The sequence below is a fragment of the Conger conger genome, chromosome 4 (genome assembly GCF_963514075.1).
Source record: "Conger conger chromosome 4, fConCon1.1, whole genome shotgun sequence".
NCBI classification, from domain to species: domain Eukaryota; kingdom Metazoa; phylum Chordata; class Actinopteri; order Anguilliformes; family Congridae; genus Conger; species Conger conger.
Window position 1 is genome coordinate 52,544,623 of NC_083763.1, and position 21,290 is coordinate 52,565,912.

The following is a 21,290-nucleotide window of genomic DNA, read 5'->3' on the forward strand; positions in this document are numbered from 1 at the left end:
ATCACCTTCCTAATAAAGTGCTCAATGAGTGGATCTCGTGACCAATCAGTGTGGCCTACTAGCCTGCGCTTCTGACATCCGCAAATATCGCTGACGACGGGTGTAAAACCTGGGGGCTGGGTGCTACTAGTGTCGAGGAGAGATTGACTCAATGCGCGCAAAGAGAACAAAACTTGACAATCATTTGGCATACACTGCATTTTAATCAATGTAATATTCATCCTTACCTTCTTTAAAAAAAAAACAGGCAAGCAGGTAATCAGCTAGCTAGCATTGTATTGAAAAGGCGTTGGTGGCTAAATGGAATGTTCATTCAAAATTGTTCAACAGTAACGGCTAACTAATAGCAATAGGTGAGCAATCTAGCTAGCTCAGTAGTAGCTTTATATATTCTGTAAAAATGCATTATGTGAAGAACGTACACATAATCTGTGGTTGGCTGTGCTGAACCCGCTGGCTGACCTGCCGTTTGCGGTCTTGGAGGCAGAAGCTGCCTTCCAGGCTTCAATGCGGGAAGAATTACCTTGGGCTCCTGCTCGCTGGCAAGCCGTTTCATGAATATTAGAAGAAGGGTAGATACTCACCGGCACACTTGGTCTTCACTTGAAGAGGGGGTCCTGGGGCTCCCGTGCCCCCGTCCAGGGGCCTGGTGAGCAGGACGCTGATCTCGTACTCAGTGTCCGGGTCCAGGTGGCCGATCTTGTGGGTGGTCTTGTCCACGGGCTGGTTGTCGATGAGGCTCCCGGACACGGCGCGATACTCCACCTCCCTCTCGATGATGGGGCCATCCCCGTTGATGGAATTGGCGTTGAGCTGAATCCACAGGTAGGTGGCTCCCACCGCTTTGAGCTGTGGGGGAGCGATGGGGACTGGGGGCTCTGAACCGAAAAAAATGCTAAATTAATATTCGTTACCACCCTGTACATTTATTATACTGCGCATTCATATTCATGAACTTTAACAAGAAGTTAACAAGTGCTTTTGTTTCCAAATCGACTTCAGGCTAACCATCGCAAAAGCCCAGGATGCACTGCTCCAGGTCTCCCCTCTGCAAAATGTGTGAATTGCCTAGAAATATTAACGGTCTAAAAACGGCTGGCGTGCGTGCGTGTGTGCGTGCGTGCATATGTCACAACCCACTTCACAGTAGATGCACAAGGAAGAGGAGGAACAGGAACTAACATAGAAAAATTTAATTCTGATTCAACAAAGAGTTCAAGAAATATCAATGCTTCGATACAAATTAACCGATTAAATAGTCAATGTCAAAGTTCAGATGGTGTGGGGGGCAGGACATTGCTTTTCTCTGTGGGCACTTACTTACTAAACTGAGGCAATTGACACAATAACCGCCTTGAGATTTCAGGTGAAGTTACCCTTCTTCTCTAATAGCACCTGTTCACAGAATGAAATGCAGAATAGCATGGAGCATGCTCAATGAACTTGCAACAGTAAAAGTTGCACTATATCGATTGTATTGGAGGACCAATCCCAAGTCTTTGCATATCGCGCAAAACCAACACAACCACTGACGTACGTTACAGAGGAGAACTTGGAGGTAACAAGTTAAACCAATTAATTTTTCTGGCCCACACTCAGTAGAAATTGCCTTGACTGTATTACTCTTCACCCCAACGGTCTTGCTCCATTTCTTCTGTGACCCATTTACAGGATCCTGTTACAACTGAGCTCTTTGTCCGTGAACTAAAACGTGTGATTAAAACCAAGTAGAGCGCATAAAAACCCCCTTCAAAAAAGTGAACTCTAAAAAGAAAAAAAATTCAATCCATTATGTAAAATAATAAAGATATATTTTTGTTATGAAATTTGATCATTTCCTCTGACTGTTTGTGAGACCTAAGCGCAGACTAACTTACACCAGGAATGTCATTATAATGTAATTATACTAATTACACCCCATTTGAGCTATTCTCTGCAAATGACTCCCATTATGAGGGATGATGTAATGAAGAATGATTGAATGATTGATCAATTACATTTCCTGTTTTTGTCTTTTCTAAGTACTGTACATGGATGGCACTCTCAGGCATATACAGTAGTAATTTTGCTCCATGTAATTGTCTGATCTCATCAAGTGGACTTTTTGCACTGCTCCAAATTTGATGCGATCATCAGTTGGAAAATGCACGGCAAACAAAAATGAAAATGTGCTTCACATTGACCAGAAATAAGGGAAAAATGGAAGCATGCAACCATGAAGATGGTGTTAAGGAGCAATGTTTACAATTCTGACTTAAACAGGAGATCCTGAAGACGCAAAAGCTGTATAAACAAAGCAACATACTGTAAGGGCAAGCATTTGAAAACAAAACATTGAAATGCAGAAGTCAGTGTCGGCAAGGGAAGTTCATTTCTGACTGAAGTCCAAAACATATCTTTTGGCCGGATAAACATCACATTGATCACCATCTTGATGCAGCTAAAAAAAACAATGGAGAAGCTGCAGCAAAAATTGAAAAGGATGGCTGGCGATATGGGAATTTTTGAGGGCCATAAATCATGCTTTGCTGCAGGTATATTAAAACATTTGTAATTAGCAACTGATTGAAACAGGTCCTTTGACATCTTATTCGCATAATGGCATAAGGCAGGTTAGAACTAAGGTTGAATGAATGCAGGTCTTGTACTCTCTGACTGTCTTGGAAAGATATAAGGTATAAGATATTGATTTGGACTACAAACTACACCAATTTACCAATGGAGTAACAGGATATAGCAGACCTATACAAGTCTACTGTCACCATAATGGGCGAGAGCGGTGAGCATCATTCACTGGGATGGATTAATGCGAAATGGTGACATTTCTCTCCCGGGGGTTTCAGATTTAAATGTAGTTTTGTAAAGTTTTGTCAGAGGAAGAACGAGACAAATGTCTCCGTTCAGGCCCATGTCATCTCTGAGTCTCTCCTGGGGAGAAAGACAAACTCTCTCCTTCAATGTGGCTTTGGTCCCATCAAATCTGTGGCGTGATCGCACGTCCTCACTTTATTTTACGTGCCGGCAACTGGAGCAAGTGTGAATCCGTCCACTTTTGCTGTGGTCAGTGGCGCACAAAATAACGCAAGAACAAATGTTGTGGCGTTTCATTTAACAGCGAGTGACATGCTATGTTTGACTATGCTTGCCCAGGGATATTGACAACATCCGCAATAACCTAAACTGTGTGCGTTACACCCTCAAGTGGATAGCCTAACATCCCCCAGTCACGTTTAAGGAGGAACGAACGCTGTATAGAATACTAAACATACGTAGCCAGATGCTGAGGTGACACGATGGCTGTGAATTTCAATGCGAATTGGATTTTATTGTTCCTGAGGATATTTAAGAAAAATATGGCCTGGTATGGGTTCATTTGTTATTTTTAAGAAATTCAGACGATCACTTTTGTCTTTTGAAAAGTGCACCAATTAATTATATTTTGCCTTTCAGCATATGTGCACCAAAAATTGTTATTGTATACTACCGTAGTTTCCATCGACTAAAACAAACAATTTTCAAATAACTAAAACATGCCTAAACTAAAATACAATTTCGACAGATGACTATGACTAAAATTGTTCAAAAAATGTTCTCAATATTAACACTACATTATGCAAAACAATGTAGGTAGCAGGACTGCACTGAAATTGGTTCAATTTCTGCAATATGTTCATGCCTGGAAGGGGAGAGCTACTACTATTAGTTTCACAGAAAATGTCAAGAAAGACATTTACAAATATACTGGCTAACATTATGACAAGGACCTGCAGTTCTGGAAACCAGGTTCTGCAGCCAGCATTATGGTTAAAATTCACCAAGTGTTCCCACAGCTGCTCTAGATATTATCATACTGCTGCAAGATAATTAGCAATGGAAAAATCTGTGATTAGTTAGATTGAGAGAAATGAATCTTAATGTGTTTGGAGCAATCCAACAAAATTCAGTGATTATGCCATAAAACAGCATATTTTGTGAGATTTTTTTTTGACAATGGAAAGATACACATATAAACGGATTTCCTTAAACAAAATATAAGAAAATATACTGACCCATTGCGTACAATTGACAGATGAATATGTTATTAAACATAAATAGAAGGTTTTGGCATGGCAATATCAATCCAGAACAGAAAACCTGAGTAGTTAAATGACCATACTTAGGTTTAATACCCAGAAACAATGCATTAACTTTTTATTTTCCTTTTTTAATGGATTGGCAATAACGGATTTAAAATATGATTTTGTCATTTTAGTTCCTCAATGAGAAGATAACATTTTCCTGAAAATATCATTTTGTCATTGCAGAATTACAGCAGACAGCTTTAACCTTTTGTATTACTTTGTTTCAAAGGGCATTGTTGATTCAGCATTTCATTTCCTTTAAATAACGATAATTAAACTGACAAAAGTAATGAATTCGCTTCTTCTTTGACTAGTACACAATGTTTTATTGGCACATTAATTGTGAATAATTTGAAAGTAAATTTAAAATGTAGGTCTACGTCCCTAGCCACAAACACCATTCCGCAAACTGGCAAACAATAGTTGCTGTTAATTCATATACACAAAAAAGCAATACTAGGCACAGTGACCGAGGTGGAACAAAATGGCTGTGTGCATGACTATCTGGCCTTTACAGTGGTCAAGGACGCAAAGCAGCCGAGAGGTCAGTGAGCTCTCGGCCAATGATAGCTCAGGGTGGCATTTGCGGCAGTGCTGCTAGAGAGGCTGCCAGACGCAGGGTTACGGCTCAGCTGTCGCCGTGGTACTGACCCAGCGACCAGCTGGGCGGTAAAGTGCGCACAGCTGACCCTCCCGCCCCCCCGACTGCCACCGCACCTGCTGGACACACCCACCGCCAGCCAAACCTGGGAACCATCCAGGATATATTTAGTGCAGCTGTTAGCGCACAGTCTTCGTCCCTATGACCTGTAGACCCACCTAACGGGCAAAAGTTTCCCCCGCAAGCCCGCCAGAGTCGTAGAGTCACGCCAGGCGACGAAATGATCTATTCCATATTTAAGAGCGGGGATGAGACGCGTGTTTGATTTTTACCGTCGTGTTTTCTCATTAGTGCAGACAAGGCCTCGGCGACAGTCCTCCCCAGGAGTTCCGAGCATCTTCAGGTGACTGAGCAGCGTGGGGAGGGACTCAGAAGTAATGACGAGGAGTAATTATCATTTGAAAGAGCGGCTGGTCTTTGGGAGAGAGCGCGAGGAAGCCTGTGATGTGGAAGTTTGTTTGTGCTCTGGAGGATTCCGTGCGTTCGGGAGGCCGCGTTTGAAATGCGCAGGAAACGCAAACACCAAAACACGACGCACTAATGAAGATGCTAGTTAATCAAGCGTGTGCAGGCTTCGGAGAGGTCACACGTTAATGGAGGAGCTTCTTTGGGAGACCGTCAGAAATCAAGCCAATTCTTTCGCTGTTTGGCTGGGGCCACCGTCTGCATAATTTTGAAATGGATACGATGCAAGCTTTGATAAGTCTTTAAGATGTATATGCAGAGAGTTATAAGTTATGAGTTATATCAAATTTGCAATATGCAGCACACTGGGCCCCATGCTACTGCCGTTTCCTGATAGCGCTCTCTGCAGGACTGAACAGACCCTCCGGTACTTAACCAAAGAGCGCACCCTGTTTGAATGATTTATAAAGCACGTTCTTTCTTGGAAGGGTGGAGGTGACCCCTGTTAACCTGCAGGTTCTCTCCTGGAGGCGGGAGGTGTCCTCTGTGGATCGCCGTACCTGAACTGGCACATCCGCGAAACGGGAGAAACTCGCGATTATGTTTTGTGAGAAAAGTCCTCCGGAGCACACACACGGACAGCTGCGGAAACCAAAAAACGAATGGCTACGGGGGCATAATCGTTTATTTGAATTTACTTTTTTTGTTTGTTTTGTTTTTAAAGAGTGAGCCCTGCCTAAATTAACCAGAAAAGGGGAATTAACGTGCCGCTGAAATACAGTCCAATTACCGCTTTTCAAAACATACTGCTCTCTTAAGGGCGTTTAAGCTATGAAGCATAATCAGGGAGTGGGGAGGGGGGCTCGGCCCTTTTGAGCCTTCCCAGTTCCACAGGAAGACGCAATATCGCCCACTCCAATGTGGCAGTTAACGCTCATTTTCATGGACAGGCCCGATATATTTGGAGCGCTGGCCACTCGTTGAGGGCCTTGTAGAGGACACCGTGGTGGAGCACGGGGGGGGGAGGGGGGTGAAAGTGCTAATGTCCGCTGGGGCACAGCCAACCAGGCTTTGGCCACAGTGATTGACAGGCCTCTATCAGTCCAGCCAGGATTACGCCTATCAATCATACAAAGCCGCAAGACAAAAAAAAAAAAAAAAAAAAAAGGAATACAACGCAGCTCAGAGCACAGTGGGGAAATTTAAATAAGGGAGGCTGTCACTGGCTCTGCACACTGTGTGTGTGTGTGTGTGTGTGTGTGTGCGCTCGCGCATATACTGTCAATTTATAAACAACACTCTTTATACACTCTTCCCTCAGGAGCTTCCTTCATAAGAACAGAAGTTTGTTTACTTGCTGTAAACACGTGGCATGTTAAATGGGGCCACTAGTAAAATGTTGAAATGGAGCTCTACTTACGTTTTACAGTCAGGGCAGCGTAATGCGACACCCCGATTCCTTTGTCTGAGTGGACAATGCAGCGGTAGTTTCCGGAATCACCCTTGGTGGTGTTGTCCACGTCAAAGGTGGCGACGAAACGCCGGATGTTCACGGGTTTGGTTGTCTTCATGGGGGCTTCTCGACCGCCAATGCCCTGTTTGATAATATCGGATATAATGCGTCAAGGGGGCCATTTCCACAGCAAGCAGATACCTACCCATGTAAATTCCTCATTATGTCTACCATACCTTGGTCAAATACGGAATTGTTTTGAATTCAAATACTTTTCTATGCTTTACTGAGTTCATTCGGAGTTTGGTGTATTGGAACCAATGCAATACTCTCAAAAAGGGGCAAACTCCACCATCTGGTGCTCTTGGCTGGCTCAGTTGCACCAGGTAAGAAAGGTATTTGAATCCAAAACAATTATGTATTTGACCCAATTCTGACCTCTATTCAAGACAGAAACAGACACATCATAATTTTGACATCGAGGAATTTGAAGAAATAGACAATAGCTAATGAATTGTATTGTATTTCAAGCATAACACAAACTTCCAATCTAAAATGGAACCTGAAGTAAAAATATTTAACGCCTATGATTCCTTTAAAGCTTGCTCAAAGCCAGACCTCCTTCGGTATTATAAATGACGAGAGGAAATGTATATAGTATGCAAGACTGTTTGTCTTTGTCTATTTATCCTGTCTGAGTATGCTACACATTTCCTCTCCTCATCTGTTTCTAAGGAGGAGCAACAGTTCCTGTCTGCAGGTAAGAGCTGTTTTTCTCATCTCCTGGTGGGTAGGCGGACACACGCACAGGAGCGAAAACACACTCCAGATTCACCACAGCTGTCATGCTACACAGCAGGCAGATGGGGAACATTTGTTCATTAGAAATATTTCTTCATTACAGTCATCAGGGGATTTCACTTACGGTTTGTGTTTTATCTCTGCGGCTAATGAGAACTTGTTCGTTAAAATGAAAAACTCCCTCGCCAAACGACCTTTTCCAAATGTGCGTTTCTGTCGCTTGCGATTCCCACACCTTGTTGAAGAGCCTGATGCTCACCGTTATGCTACACTTTATCCTTTGAGCTTCAAACTATTGTCACCAGTTCATTCATGAAAGAACACTCTTTATAAGGCTGACAGCTTGTGATGGCACACTATAAGTGCAGGCATGCAGTTGCAGGGGCCGACAGCCAGATGACCGTCCTTACACCAACAATACAGACGACATCATCTGTGTGCACTTAAGCCTGCATCGCTCAATGACCAGGCGTGAAGTTTCCCTGGACTCACCATAGGTTAAACAAAACACAGCAACCGTTGGACACTATCATAGGAGTCCCCCTAGATTTTTGTCATTTCCAGAGCCTGCCGTACTCCAAAATGGAATAAAAATGGTTACCATTTATTGTCAGGATAGGATTGTGAAGGAATTTACCTGTAACCAGAGGTTGTAGCTATTCTGAGGTCGTCCATTGACAGTGCATTGGAAGGTAGCAGTTTGTCTGGCATTGACTTCCACGTCCTTTATATGCAGAAAATGTGGGGTACTCACTGCAAAATGGTTGGAAAATAAGCAGTTATTACAGTAAGCCTTGTTTATCACAATGTATAAAAAGCCTTAAGTGCATTAAAAAGATAAAAGACCATCATGGCATTTGAGTCAAGACCATGATTAATGGTAAAAAGTGCTACAAAATTACATTTCTAAATATATTTGATATTTTATCACACTGTCTGATACCAAAGTCCAGATTAGCCAAATGTCTGGTAGAAAGAACACAAAACCATTTTCTTGTGCAGCAAATTATGAAAGTACTAGTGCAAGAGCAACGTCATATAGAAAAATATTATTATTATTATTTATTTATTTTTTTTGCAAGTTAGCTTGAATTTTTGGGAGCTCTATCTAGAGAAGATGCAATAAACAACTGAGAAATGCCTAAAGTCATTCATCAAGTCTGATGGCAATTGTGGCAGGCATTATTGCACACGCACTTGAACACCTGGGGCAAGCGGATGTCAATGGAGAAAAATAATGATTGTTCTGAGGCACCCTGCAAGTTTGATTATTGATTTTTATAAACTATTCATTTAATCATAAAAACTTGGACAGAAGTGTTTTTATATTGTATCAAGCTTGAGAAAACAACATTCTCCCTTAAAGGACATGGAGACCTTTTTCGGATAGCATAAACACCTTGACTGTCATACCCGATGCTGACGATAGCTCAGTCACTCGCCTCGCCCCGCCACCCACCCCCCCCTTTCTTCTTTCCCCTTGTTTTTCTGTCCTCTGCAGATTAGGCTATTTCCTCTTCTGTTGAGAGCATCTGGGCTTGGGTTGTGGGTGGGGGTGGGTGGGTGTTTATGGTTTTGGGATTTCATTCCACAGGTTCTATGGCTTTGTATATATGCGTAAACATTTGAACCAAATTCAAGAGAGATTATATTTTAAATTTAGAAAAGAAGGATACAGAAATGTTGGGATAGGATTCTAATAAACAATGGATTTTAGTTTTAGAATTTATTCAAACAATTTGGATTAATGTAATATACAACTTTGTTTCGCTGGGGAACTGGGGAGCGGACAACACAAATTCCACCACTTTGCTTGCTTCTTAAATTGCAGCCATTTCTACATGTGAAGACCAGGAATTTAGCCCGCCAAATACAGTCACCGGCCTGCTAAATGTCACCCCATCATCTGTGCCGCATGTGCCTTCTCCCAAAATGGCAGGGACACCGGCATGATGACAGGGCTTCGAAAATTCCCCTAATTTCCATGCTACAAACAGTAGTTTGCTCTTAGCCACCTTGTGCGTTCCCACACCACCGGCCTAGCAAAAATTCCTTCCTTGCTCACTGACAATTCCTCTGGGAGAAAAAACATAAATGAGGGAAGGTATTTGATGCTATCTGTCAATTGCGTAACTGTCCTTTGGTTATTTATCTGAACCGTCCTGCCGATACCTAATTTTTAATTCAATCGACACCTCAGGCCTGTGAGACTTGAGTATGGCATGGCAGACTTGAGCGCTACCAATCATCTTTCAATCCCACAGATCAAATCAAATTTAATTCCCGGCATCATAGAACCCCTGCTTGATCTCCGGAGCTACAAAAGACAGATGTAAAGATTCAATCTCAAAATGGATCCTTGAACATCTTCCCCCTCCACCCCCACCTCAATAGGACTCTCCAGGCAGTGTGTTCAATTAGGAAATTACACTGAAGGCTGCAATATCAACGCATATAATTATTTCCCGTTTTAGCTGGGATATACAACCTGTTAACCTCACACTATAGTTCAAGGTCAATAAAGTTTTGGTTGTATAGTTAGGCTCTGAATGAAGTTAAGCAACTCATTCAAGTGATTCATTCAATTTCATTCACAATAATTGTGCACCAGAAAGTGCCTAAATGGTAAAATAAAATAAACACAGTTCAGCATATCTGCATATTATTCAGAATCAGCACCTCAACCGACAACAAAGACTCATGTGAACATACTGTAATGAATCTAGGGCAATCCACATTTTTAATGGAAGGTGGGATCGCTGTGCAGGATGAAAGTCCATGCTAATCAAATTATGGAAAGTAGTTTCTAATTAGCTTCCAAATCTCAAGCAAAAGCGGGCCAGTGTGACCTTGATTGTAACACCAAAGATAAATGATGAGCTCCAGACGGTAGGAAATTTCACCAAATAGCCAAATACATTCTGATGACTCTTCAAAATCAGACACCCTCTGTTACAATTATGTTTTATTACTGTGATTTTTCAGGCTCTTGCAATGCCAATTGATGCAAATTGAACCAAAATCCAGTTTAGGAAAGAAAACTCAGATGGTATGCCAAAGATATCTTTCTCATTGTCATAGATACACTATACACTTAATATACTGTAAGTCAATAGTACTATGTTTGCAACTATTCTGTAGGTCCCTGAAACAGAGCACTTACAGGACTAATTATACAGGCAAACAACCAGCAGTTGTCAACCCTGGTCCTGGAAAGCCACAGGGTATGGCGCTTTGAGTGGTAATTTAGCACTTATTTAATCAATTAAAACAGTCGATTACACAGTTAACTCACCTCACCTTGATACACAGCTCTAAATTTGTTGCCAATTTTAAAGCGAAAACAAATAGCAGATCTCCACCACTACAATATTCAACACAAATGAGACACTATGGAGTATACTATACAAGTAATCACATGAAAATGAGAGTTCTTCATACAATATGTACCATATAAAATATAATAATGTAATTGCATAAAACCAACATAGTGCAGACTGGGCTACTGTAGTGTTAAGCAGGACGAAAAACTACTGTTGACGACCGTGAAACCATTTGAACTTTCCCTGCCGGGAGGAGGACATGAATCTCACAGACTGCAGAGATGATTTACAGTGAGCTGGGGTGGGGCAGGACCCAGAAAAGATAAAAGGAGTTAGTCTCCTCGTTCGTGCGTGAGGGCAGGGGTATCAGTCATCCCCCACCACTCCCAATCTCATCGTACAGTCAATCTCCCGTCCAAATTAAACGCCCAGGCTAAATGAAGCATGGGGTGTGCCAGAGCAGGACTTTGGGGAATGAGAGACAGAGAGGGACTCTGGTTTGAGAGCATTTGGCAACCTAATCCTTACTTAGTGGTGTAAGACAGGCCCCGACAAAGTGGATCTCTTAACCAGTTAACCAGCTCTGTATCCGATGGACACCTGAAATTAAACGCCAACTCACCCTTGTGACTGAGTGCATGCAACTGCACTGGTGTAACAGATGTAGAAATGAAACTAGAAACAGACTTGGGACAAGTTTTTATCACTGTACACCAGTTTGCAAGTGATGCAAATATTTAAAGAGCCAATCATATAGCAGCAACCAAGGGCATAAAAGCTAAGATTAAGTGGATAGGCTACAGCAGCAGAAGACTAATAAATACCTAGTGTTCACTGTGTATATACAAACATTACCACACAGATCCGGTGTATATATGAATAATTTCATAATAGTATTGTTTGCAGATAGAAATAACTCCATCGTAATGCATGAAAACAAACTGCATATCATGTACATTTCATATAACAGTGCCTGGAAATGTTGAAAGCAGTAGTAAGATGCATTTCCATTTGAATAACCTCCCACCAACCTAGAAAAAAAGCGTGTTTCTGAGAGCACCTGGACATTTTTTTTCTCTAAAGAGCTGGAAACACAAATTCAAGTAAGTTTGGTACACAAAAAATAAAACCCTCACCGCAGATGTGCAAATGCGGCGAATTCACTGTTGAGAGAGGCTTAGCTTAGCTTCTGAACACTTCACTGTGCAGGCCTGTTTACTCTGTTCAGGCACATTTGCATTGTTTAGCATTGCTTGCTCACACAGAGTGAAGAGAGGCTCTCAAACCAAGATGGTGGATTAAGGGCCAAAGAACTTTTAGTTTTCTGACTTTCAAATAGGCACATTTGACCTGGACGGTTTATACAGTTGCATTTGCAAAGCGACTTTAGAGCACGTCCTCCGACCAGACGGGGTGGTGAATATCCTGCGGGGGAGTACTATGGCCTGTAGCCAGTGGTGGTTTCCACTGTGGCAGATATACACGATTGCTATTATGAGGTGTGGGGAATAGGGCAGGCAGGCCTTTGACACGGTGGCTTGTGATGCAGGCACGTGCGGACTTACTGCACTGATGGCCCTGGAGAAGCACCTCCTTGATGGCCAGGAGCCCGCGCTGTCCTGAGGTCACCACTTCAAACACGATCTGGGGGAGGCAGAGAAAGGGAAGACTGATGAGAATGGGTGTGGTAGGAGGGGGGGCACTGAAAGGAAGCTTGTGACGATGGTAAGAAATGTGCGAACAATGGCGTCTGTACTGACACATTTCCTGCATCAAAGAAAGGCACACGAGTCATAGGTCATTTTAACTTCCTACACAAGGCAGGGGGTGGGTGCTGTCTTTATAACAGGGATAAAGAGTAGGCACTAAAGCGGAGTTGTTTGAGGTTAAACTGCATGAACTGAGTTCAAATGTAGCTTCAGCACTGTTTGAACACTTTAGAGGGACCCCCATATGTGTTGTGAACGTGTTTCATCACAGCTTTATTTCTTGTTTTGTTTTCTGCAACAGCACTGGAAAGTGATTCTCAAATTAAACAGCAAGTTAGGGGCTGCTGTTCGCTATCATGTCCAGCTTCTCCTGCTACACTCTGGTTTCTATTCACTTTCAAATTAACCTAACAAAAACATTAAAAGTGCTGCACTGCATTTACTTTAACAGAGCACAAGCATCCATACGTTATCATATATAGCATTTTTTTTTGCCAGAACATACTGCTTGCAAAAACAAAAGAGAAGACCAAACTGTGGAGAAGAACATTTTCTATTTGAGTAAAACATTGATATTGGCATTTTAACCATCTCATTTCTATTTAAATCTCATTAAAGAAATGAAGTTGCTTTTTGAATTGCCACTTATTAAGGAGACACAACACAGACAGACCTTGAACAAAAGACTATTCAGTACAAAACGTTGTTATTTTTACGACACAGCCTGTCCTGTTTTGAGGAAAATGCACTCCCAACAGCTGAAGGGGATGAGGACAACATCTTTCCATGACAAAATGGGGAGAATCAGTTCTCACACTCTGTCCTCATTCTGCTCAGGTGGAAAATAACAGTCAAGGCCCTTATCTGACAGGAAATAACTGGTTAAAAGACGGGGGGGAGCTCCTTTCCTCCCCAGACAGATTTTGGAGGCCTGGCACAATGAGCAGGACAGGAAATGGACCAGCTGCCTCTGCCCGCCTCCTGCGACCCTCGGTTTCCTGTCCAGGAAAGGACGACCTCACTCAAGGAGTGGTCAGGAAGCGAAGACACTGAACCCTGAGCACCTAGGTCAATGCGTCAGTCGGTGAGTGAAAACCAGAATGCCCAACCCAAAAAACATAAATTAAGACTCAAGTGTAGGTAAGGAGATTGCAATGACCTGGTAGAACCTTATCTGGTGCTGAGGTGTACCCTTATTTAGAAGCACTGTGGGCTCCAATGTGGCAGATGTAGAATAATTACTTATGAGTAAGCTCTGGGACTGCACTGATATAAAAAGGAATAAATGTCAGCTGCCACAAAAGGAGGTGTGGTGCTGAAATTTGGCCGATTCCACCGAGTCTCGCAAAAAGCGCTTAAGTGCTTTGCGTGCGTCATTTCCTGAACACATGTATCTGCAGTTCAGCAATGAATGCGGCAGCCATGTTCAGCATTTCCTGCGGGCTAACTCATCCTTGGCCTGCTATGAATTCTGAAGCAAAGCTGCATCTGTTTCCTGAGAAGGCCTGGACACCCAACTCCCGATGAAGCTTGCATAAAGAGCAACACAATTACAGAGTCATTAGAGTGAGATAACACTGTCGACGGAGCCAATTGCGATGCCTTTATTAGGCTGTTCAAATGAGTTTTTTTTTTTTTTTTTTTTTGAAAAATGAACGCAAATGACCTCGGTGCTAATTACAGCATTATGAGCGCCCGATTCAGAGGAAATGAAAAGCGTACAGTGCACTTTGACATGTCACAATGAGTGTGAGGGTGCTTTAGTCCGGTCTGTTAAGTCTACACCAGCTCACCAACTCTCAGCACTGCAACAGAACCCACATTACTCATTATTTAAAAAATATTTAACTACTTCTGCTGAGTACATTAACTTCACATAAAAAATTCAGTATATACATAAGTACCTTTGTATACTTCTTAACTGTCAGAAATACATCATGTGCAACTGAAAAACTGAGAAACTGAGAAAGAAAAATGTAGATTTCCATAACAAAACTTTCCTAAAAACATTCAAATTCTGCCCCCCTTCAGAACGTCATTATTTTATATACCAGAATTTATAACACTTGTTATCATTGGCTGTCAGTAATGTAAATAAACATTTTGCTCCACTAGTAACTGAGGAATAGCAAAAAGAGGAGCTTTATTATTGTAGAGACCGAACAAAATAATGAAAATTTAGATTGATTTACAGAATATATACATTTACATACTCATTCACTGCTAAACAGAAATTAAAATAGACATCCCAACCCTCACTTCCTTTAAAGCCTAGTGATGCACTTGCTACTGTTAACTCAATTACAAAGCACATCTTCCACAACTGCCAGCACCTACAATTATTTTTACCGGTGATTTTAATTGTGATGCTATACATCGCAACATTTCAGAGATGAACAATGAGACACAATCGACAGAGTTTGCAGGCCACATTCAAATTGCATCACATGATCAATTAAAAGTTTTTGGAGGTGACCCAATAACAATGTAATTAGAACTGCTGATTTCAGATTCAATGAGAGTGAGAAGAAAAAACTACCCTGTAATTACAAAATAAAAGAAAGTAATCTGAGTACCAGGTGGTTTCATTTTGACAAACACTCAGGATACTGTGCAATTAAGGATACCTATAATTAGTCCTACATTGCTGATTAGATATAGTTTTGAAGATTGCAATATCTATTGTTAATCGGAGAGAGTATTAAAAAGTCACAACTGCCGTCTTTGTAAATTATCTTCGGTGGTGCTATGTGGATGGAGCGATCACGGGGAAATGGATGCACCTTCTGTGTGGCTTTTGGAACAACAGATGGTGGTTATTTCTCCAAACACCTTGAGATATATTCATCATTTTCGGCTGTCTTCAGAGAGAGCTGAGCTTGTGAGGAGCATATCTAACTAGTGCAACTCGGAATAGTCCAAGTGGCCCGCTGACAAGAGGCAATTAAAGTAACTCCTGCTGTAATCTAAAGACTATGAACAACACGTACCCCTTAGATGCTTCACAGCCATCTTGCTGAACACCAAGTATACAAGTAGGTTTGCCAGATGCCCAGTTTTGGACGGGAAATATATCCCGCTTTCAAATTATTTGTACTTGTCCGATTTGTGGTCCAAACGCGAAAATATAAATGACCAGTCTGAATAACTGATTGAACTGATTGCCATGACGTTTGTAAGGAAGCTGGCCGCTACTTTGTAATAAATTTCTTCCATCCCCCGTCCCCCCCCCAGGCCCGTGATCAGTTTAGACAGCTTGGATGGTGTCCAGTTTTGACAACTTCTAAATCTGGCAACCCTATAGTGAAGTTAGATTGCTTGTCCGCCTTTATTTGGCTTACATATATTTACCTTTCCAAGCTGTCGAACCAGCTCACCTCTAAGGGTGACTACTATCATAATTGCACGGTGGTATGTCTTTACCACCAGAACACATATTTTCGAACACATTTTCATTTTCACAAAAATTTGATCCAAACTGCACCTCTTCTCAACTAAGCCTGTAATTTCTCACTAGCCTATTTTGGTCTTTCAGCAGAGTGCACCATCTTACTGATTAGGTGTCATAATCGGTCATCTCAGCACATCTTCAACTTATTTGAAGGCACTATTTGCTTTGTAAGCTCCTCTGCATAAGTATGCCTGCTAAATGAATGCAAGCTAATATCATCCTCAAGCTCAACACCTCAGACCCAATGACTATCCAAACCAATTGAACATGAGAGCACAAAAAGGGTCAAAAAATATAACGGCATGGATTATTGAGAGAAAAACCGAGCGAGCCTTGAGATGAAATTGAAAGCATAAGCTCAGAACACACGGCAAAACTTTATCCTATTTAGCAAATTTAGCTCCTGAAATTCGAGTATGCTGAACTATGTTCATTGAAATCGCACATCGGTTTAACACTGGAGCTCTTTTATTGTGTCAGAAGCTTATGAACCTTGACAATTGCTTTTGCAAGCACCCAAGAGCTGCGAATTCTGGCAGGTCAGGTCCTTTTCAGCAGAATCATTTTCAGTGTCAGGTTTGATGAGCTCAGATGTCACAGTACAAATGATTGATTTTCTTCCCCTTTAACTAGCACATTCACTTGGGCAAAGTCATTAGTTTAGCTTGTAATTGTAACAAACATGGATTTGCCTTCAGTGTTTGTATATCATGAATACTGCCACTGTTCCATTAAAATGATGGATTAAAAATAAATAACAGTTATTGTTAGGATGACAATGATGAATGATTCAGATTTTTTATGCCATCAAGATCATTAAATTATTCAAGTGAGTTACTGGTAAAATACCTAATAATAATGATGATCATCATAGTAATAATACTTGTTATTATTGTTGTAGTAACATTATCAAAAATAATCATTACCCCATTATCCACCTGCTAATATTAATATAAATAAAAATAATGACAATTATGGTGTCTATAAAACATTTTTAGCTCATAAAGAAAGGCGGCATGAAGTGCATCCTAAGGCCATTGCTTTTACAAATACCACTGCCATTTTCTTTAGATAAAATACCAGGTCAATCAGAGGTACTGCTCAGTACTAAACTTCAGCATAGTAGCACCCAGCAGCCAATTCACCAATTTATTGTTCCCTTAATTACCTTATGTTCCATGCAGCCTCAGTCTCTGACCCTTGTTGTGTTTATTAGACAGATGGATGAGAGTTCTTTGGGAAAAAGGGAACTTGTACATAGATGTCTTGTTGCTCTGCAGCAGGTTACACAGCACCGACTCAGTCATTGCCGACATTACATCCGACTCCACTCACTCTCATGCAGAGTGCTGTGATGAAATCATTTGCAGGTTCGCAGGGGGGCATTTTTACTGGAAGTTACATGCGACTTTCACCATCTATCAATGTGCGGGATGCAAGGAGGCTTGAATATGTTTATGCCAGAGCACTGTCTGAACTGCCTAGTTTTGTGTGAATGAGAACTCGCTGTATATCACATGCTAACAATGAGCAACTGTGCTGAAGTAATGCACAATGTGTCACTTTTTCCCTTGAACAACACATGCAAGTGACATTTTTGGGGACAGATGTTCAGTATGTAATTTTTATCGAGCTGAAGACCAGGCAGTTTAGTAAGAATGATAATCATAAATTAGCGACAAAGTTCATTGTTAAACTCTGAAGGTGTCACACTGAACAATATAACCAAGTATGTTGGAAATGAATGAACAGTCTTCATAGGTTCCACTCGGTGATACACCAAGCCCTTGATTCTGTCAATGAGACCTGCGGTCGACGTCAACGCTCTTACCTGGTAGAAATGTGGCCAGAAGGTGCTGATGGCAAGCTCCACCTGGCCCCAGGACGAAGAGGCAGGACCAGAGGCATTCCACACTGGAATTCCCAGGGGGCTGTTGTTCTCCTTGACGTAGACGTTCAGCTGGCCTGGGCTGGACCCTTCTGGGCCGGCCACAAAGTACTGGAACACAACGCAGTGGGTGTCGTTCTCCTTCAGCTGGGGCATCAGTAACTGGGCTCTCTGGCCGGCAAACCTGCCGGATGTGTTCACCATCATGAAGGCCGAACCTGTGGACATAAAGACAAATCTCAATACCTCCATCTGTACTTCATACATGAGCTAGGAGGGTAGACATTTGGAAGGTTTCCTGCCTCGTTAGTTCATTTCGCTAACATGTTACATTATGTGCATGAGGTTGAGTGCATGACATCACAAGAGGTTCATAAAGAGAGCATAACGCCATCATGAGCATTTCATTACACAGCAATTGCATGGAACAGTTAGAAGTCAATTAGTCTGAGAGCAAATTCAGACCTTGAGAACTATATCGGTGATAGATATATGTACAATATGTGCTTATGAATGTGTATAATTTTTTTACAGCACAGTTCAGAGGAGTATTTGCCGGAGTTCACACGATTGATACACAATGCTGGACACAACCCAAAAAGATATGTATTGGGATTTTAAAGAGAGGTCAGATTTATGGCTCTGAATTGCATTGCTTTCACCAAGCATGGCTATGAGCCAATGTTCCATCACAGGAGACATCGATAAGGTTACCAGACCCTGTAGCCATAGATAACTGAATATGTGACGCATTCATTTTACTTTGTAATAGATGGGTGAATGAAACCTCTTCCTGGTTACATAAAAATAACTGGTTAAATGACTTAAATAAGTTTTAGAGTTCAACAGGTGCTTCTTCACACAACACAAGGAGTGCACTTTAGACTTCAGCTCCGCAGACATAGGATTCGAGGTCTGGTGCTGGATCTCCATCTCAAGAACGTCAATGAATAACCATATCATAATATTTAAATGACCTCAATCGTCCTGGGAACCCAGCTATTGACTTTGGGTCACACTGTTGACACAATTCGGCAAGGTGCACATTATTCGGTTGATTTAAGTGAGCCGGCCTCACTGTTCCTTTGAACAGCGCAGCCGTTAGCATGTGAATGTGCTTGTTTTACTATGCAAACACTCACATACACGGACATAGCAGATACGGCACAAACTGACTTATCTGACTGACTTCTGTGAAATCAGGCGCAACTGAAGAATAGAGCAGTAAAAACCAACGGGAGAATCAACCTCAATGTTCCATATGTAATGTCACACATTTGTATCATTTACTGCTCATTACATCTGACAGTAAAGTTCTGGCCAATTTTCTCATGACCTATAAAACAAAAAAAAGGGATGGGAGCACACAGAGGTAGACAACATGATGATAAATATTAAAATAAAGACTTGCACCAGACCTTCATGACTATGAGAGTTGTCAAAAGCCAGACTGCAGGATTATCATGCTTAATAGTTATAGACCAAGGTCTAAGAAATAATGCCACCAGTTTCCGCATTGCACTCATTTGCAATCACAACTCACACAAGATAGTCACAAAAAAGAAAAACTTTAATGAAATGAATATCAAAGGACTGATTCGTCTTTTTTATCCACAATTTATCAAGTCCCCTTGCATGAGGGGACAGGGAATGAAGCTTTCATCTTAGGACAAAGCTTTGCACAGTTGCCACAGGCACTACTGGGATTCAATTCCAGACCACGGGCTCATCCCTACATTGAAACCCAGCAGTTGTCACCTGAACAGCCGTTAACTGAAGATTAGTTGCCTTGAAATCACAAAGGTCCTGTGTACATGAATTAGCGCAGATGATGGAGGAAAGGGGGATGATATTAGTCTTTCGCACAGCAAAAAGGCAGCTGTGCCGACAAGAAATATGGGAATACTGAAGCCCCCTGCGAGCATAGGCACGCAGCCACGCGCATCGTTCATGAAATGCCTCCCGTTTGACACGTCAGTAACTGTGGGGAAACCTGGCCCTCTTGGGGAAGAGCCGTGCGATTCCTTCCAATTCCAACAGCCTTTTGCTGACAGATAACGAGTGAAAGATCTGTCATGTTTACAGAAATAAACCAAAGTGAAAAGGCCCGCGCGGTGAAAATGGCACGCTGCCGGGGGGTTATGACGACAGGGTAGACGAGGGTTTCATCCTGATCGCCTATGCCCACGTCCGTCACGGGTTTGCGGTCTCTCCCCCCTCCCCCGGCCGACCGGCCAGTCTGGAGATTCAACCCTGAAATTTGTATTTGAGCCAGGTGCTCTGGCCGCCTCTCATCGATCCCTGTAAAAAGAGCACTTGTTTGAGTACACACATGTTATGACATGACTTAAAAGCCTGGACAGCAAATGTGGAGGTCACAGAAAACCACATCCTGCTGACCCTGAGATGCTAAATGAACGCGATTGTTTGGTCTCCAGGTTCTCGGTTTCCATCATTAAATCCCAGACAAGCTCTACCATGGCAACTTCAAGAGCGGCTCAAGGCTTTGCTGGCGCAAGAGAAACCTCTCAATATGTCCATATTTTTTGATAAAAACATTCAGCGTACACAGCAGAGATGATTGGACGTTTAGATGGCAAGGTACTCTTGTTTCAATGACAACTTTTTCATTTTGTTTGTGCCAACTCAGCAGTCATCATCAAGATATTAACATTGGTTCTCATTTATTAAAATGATGAAAAAGAATTAATGAAATAAATAATTTAACTGGGCGATTCAGAAGGAGGAATACCAAGCTTTTACCTTCTGGCCGGCAATGAATCGTGAGAAAACCGGGAGGAGACGTGTAAGTGCGGGACCCCCGAAGACTCACGGAATAGTAAAGTAAAGCCTGATTTATACTTCTGTGCCGAGTCTACGCAGAGGCTACGGCGTAGCCTACACAAGTACCCTACGCCGTTGAGAGCATACGTGTGCGTTGGGGTGCACCCTGCAATAACACCGGCAAAACCCACGTTTTTTTCATCATTATATCCCATAATCATTTGCGATTAACTGTATGGAGCTAACTTCCGTCAAATTAATTTGTGGCTGGAAACAGCGGCAGAGTTCACAAAGAACTGTGAGGGAGCTTGTCCATAAGTACAAGTACACAATGAGCTCGACATCTTGTTTCAGTAATACATTATAAACATTTTAATTGCTTAACACACTGAAATAACGGAAGTAATGTTTAAGCCTCCATGAGCTACCCAACTATATTGCTTGTAATTATGCATCACGTAATCACTTTACTTTCACTCTGACATCTTTATGCCTTCAAAGTGCGTTTCAATCATGTGCTGCGAACACACCTCCGAAGTCGCCTTTTTTTGAAGGACAGATTACTACTAATCAGGCAACGAGGCAACACGGTAGCCTCCGCATAGACTTGATGCAGAAGTATAAATCAGGTTTAAGATGCTCGTTTCCCATTTAGGTGATCAGCCAGATTAGGTGCTAAAATGCATGACTGACA

General features: G+C 42.0%; 1 protein-coding gene across 15 annotated transcripts in view; it reads right to left on the reverse strand.

The window, feature by feature from the left end:
* ptprma (protein tyrosine phosphatase receptor type Ma) overlaps nucleotides 1-21,290 on the reverse strand; it is a 208,212-nt gene that overhangs the window by 123,449 nt on the left and 63,473 nt on the right. For all 15 annotated transcript variants that reach the window (XM_061237458.1, XM_061237454.1, XM_061237451.1 and 12 more), the window contains exons 3-7: nucleotides 17,756-18,030; nucleotides 12,330-12,408; nucleotides 8,079-8,194; nucleotides 6,608-6,782; nucleotides 585-878 (exon numbers count right to left, since the gene is read on the reverse strand). In XM_061237458.1, the coding sequence (XP_061093442.1) occupies nucleotides 585-878; nucleotides 6,608-6,782; nucleotides 8,079-8,194; nucleotides 12,330-12,408; nucleotides 17,756-18,030 (939 nt within the window). The remainder of the gene's footprint in view (nucleotides 1-584; nucleotides 879-6,607; nucleotides 6,783-8,078; nucleotides 8,195-12,329; nucleotides 12,409-17,755; nucleotides 18,031-21,290) is intronic.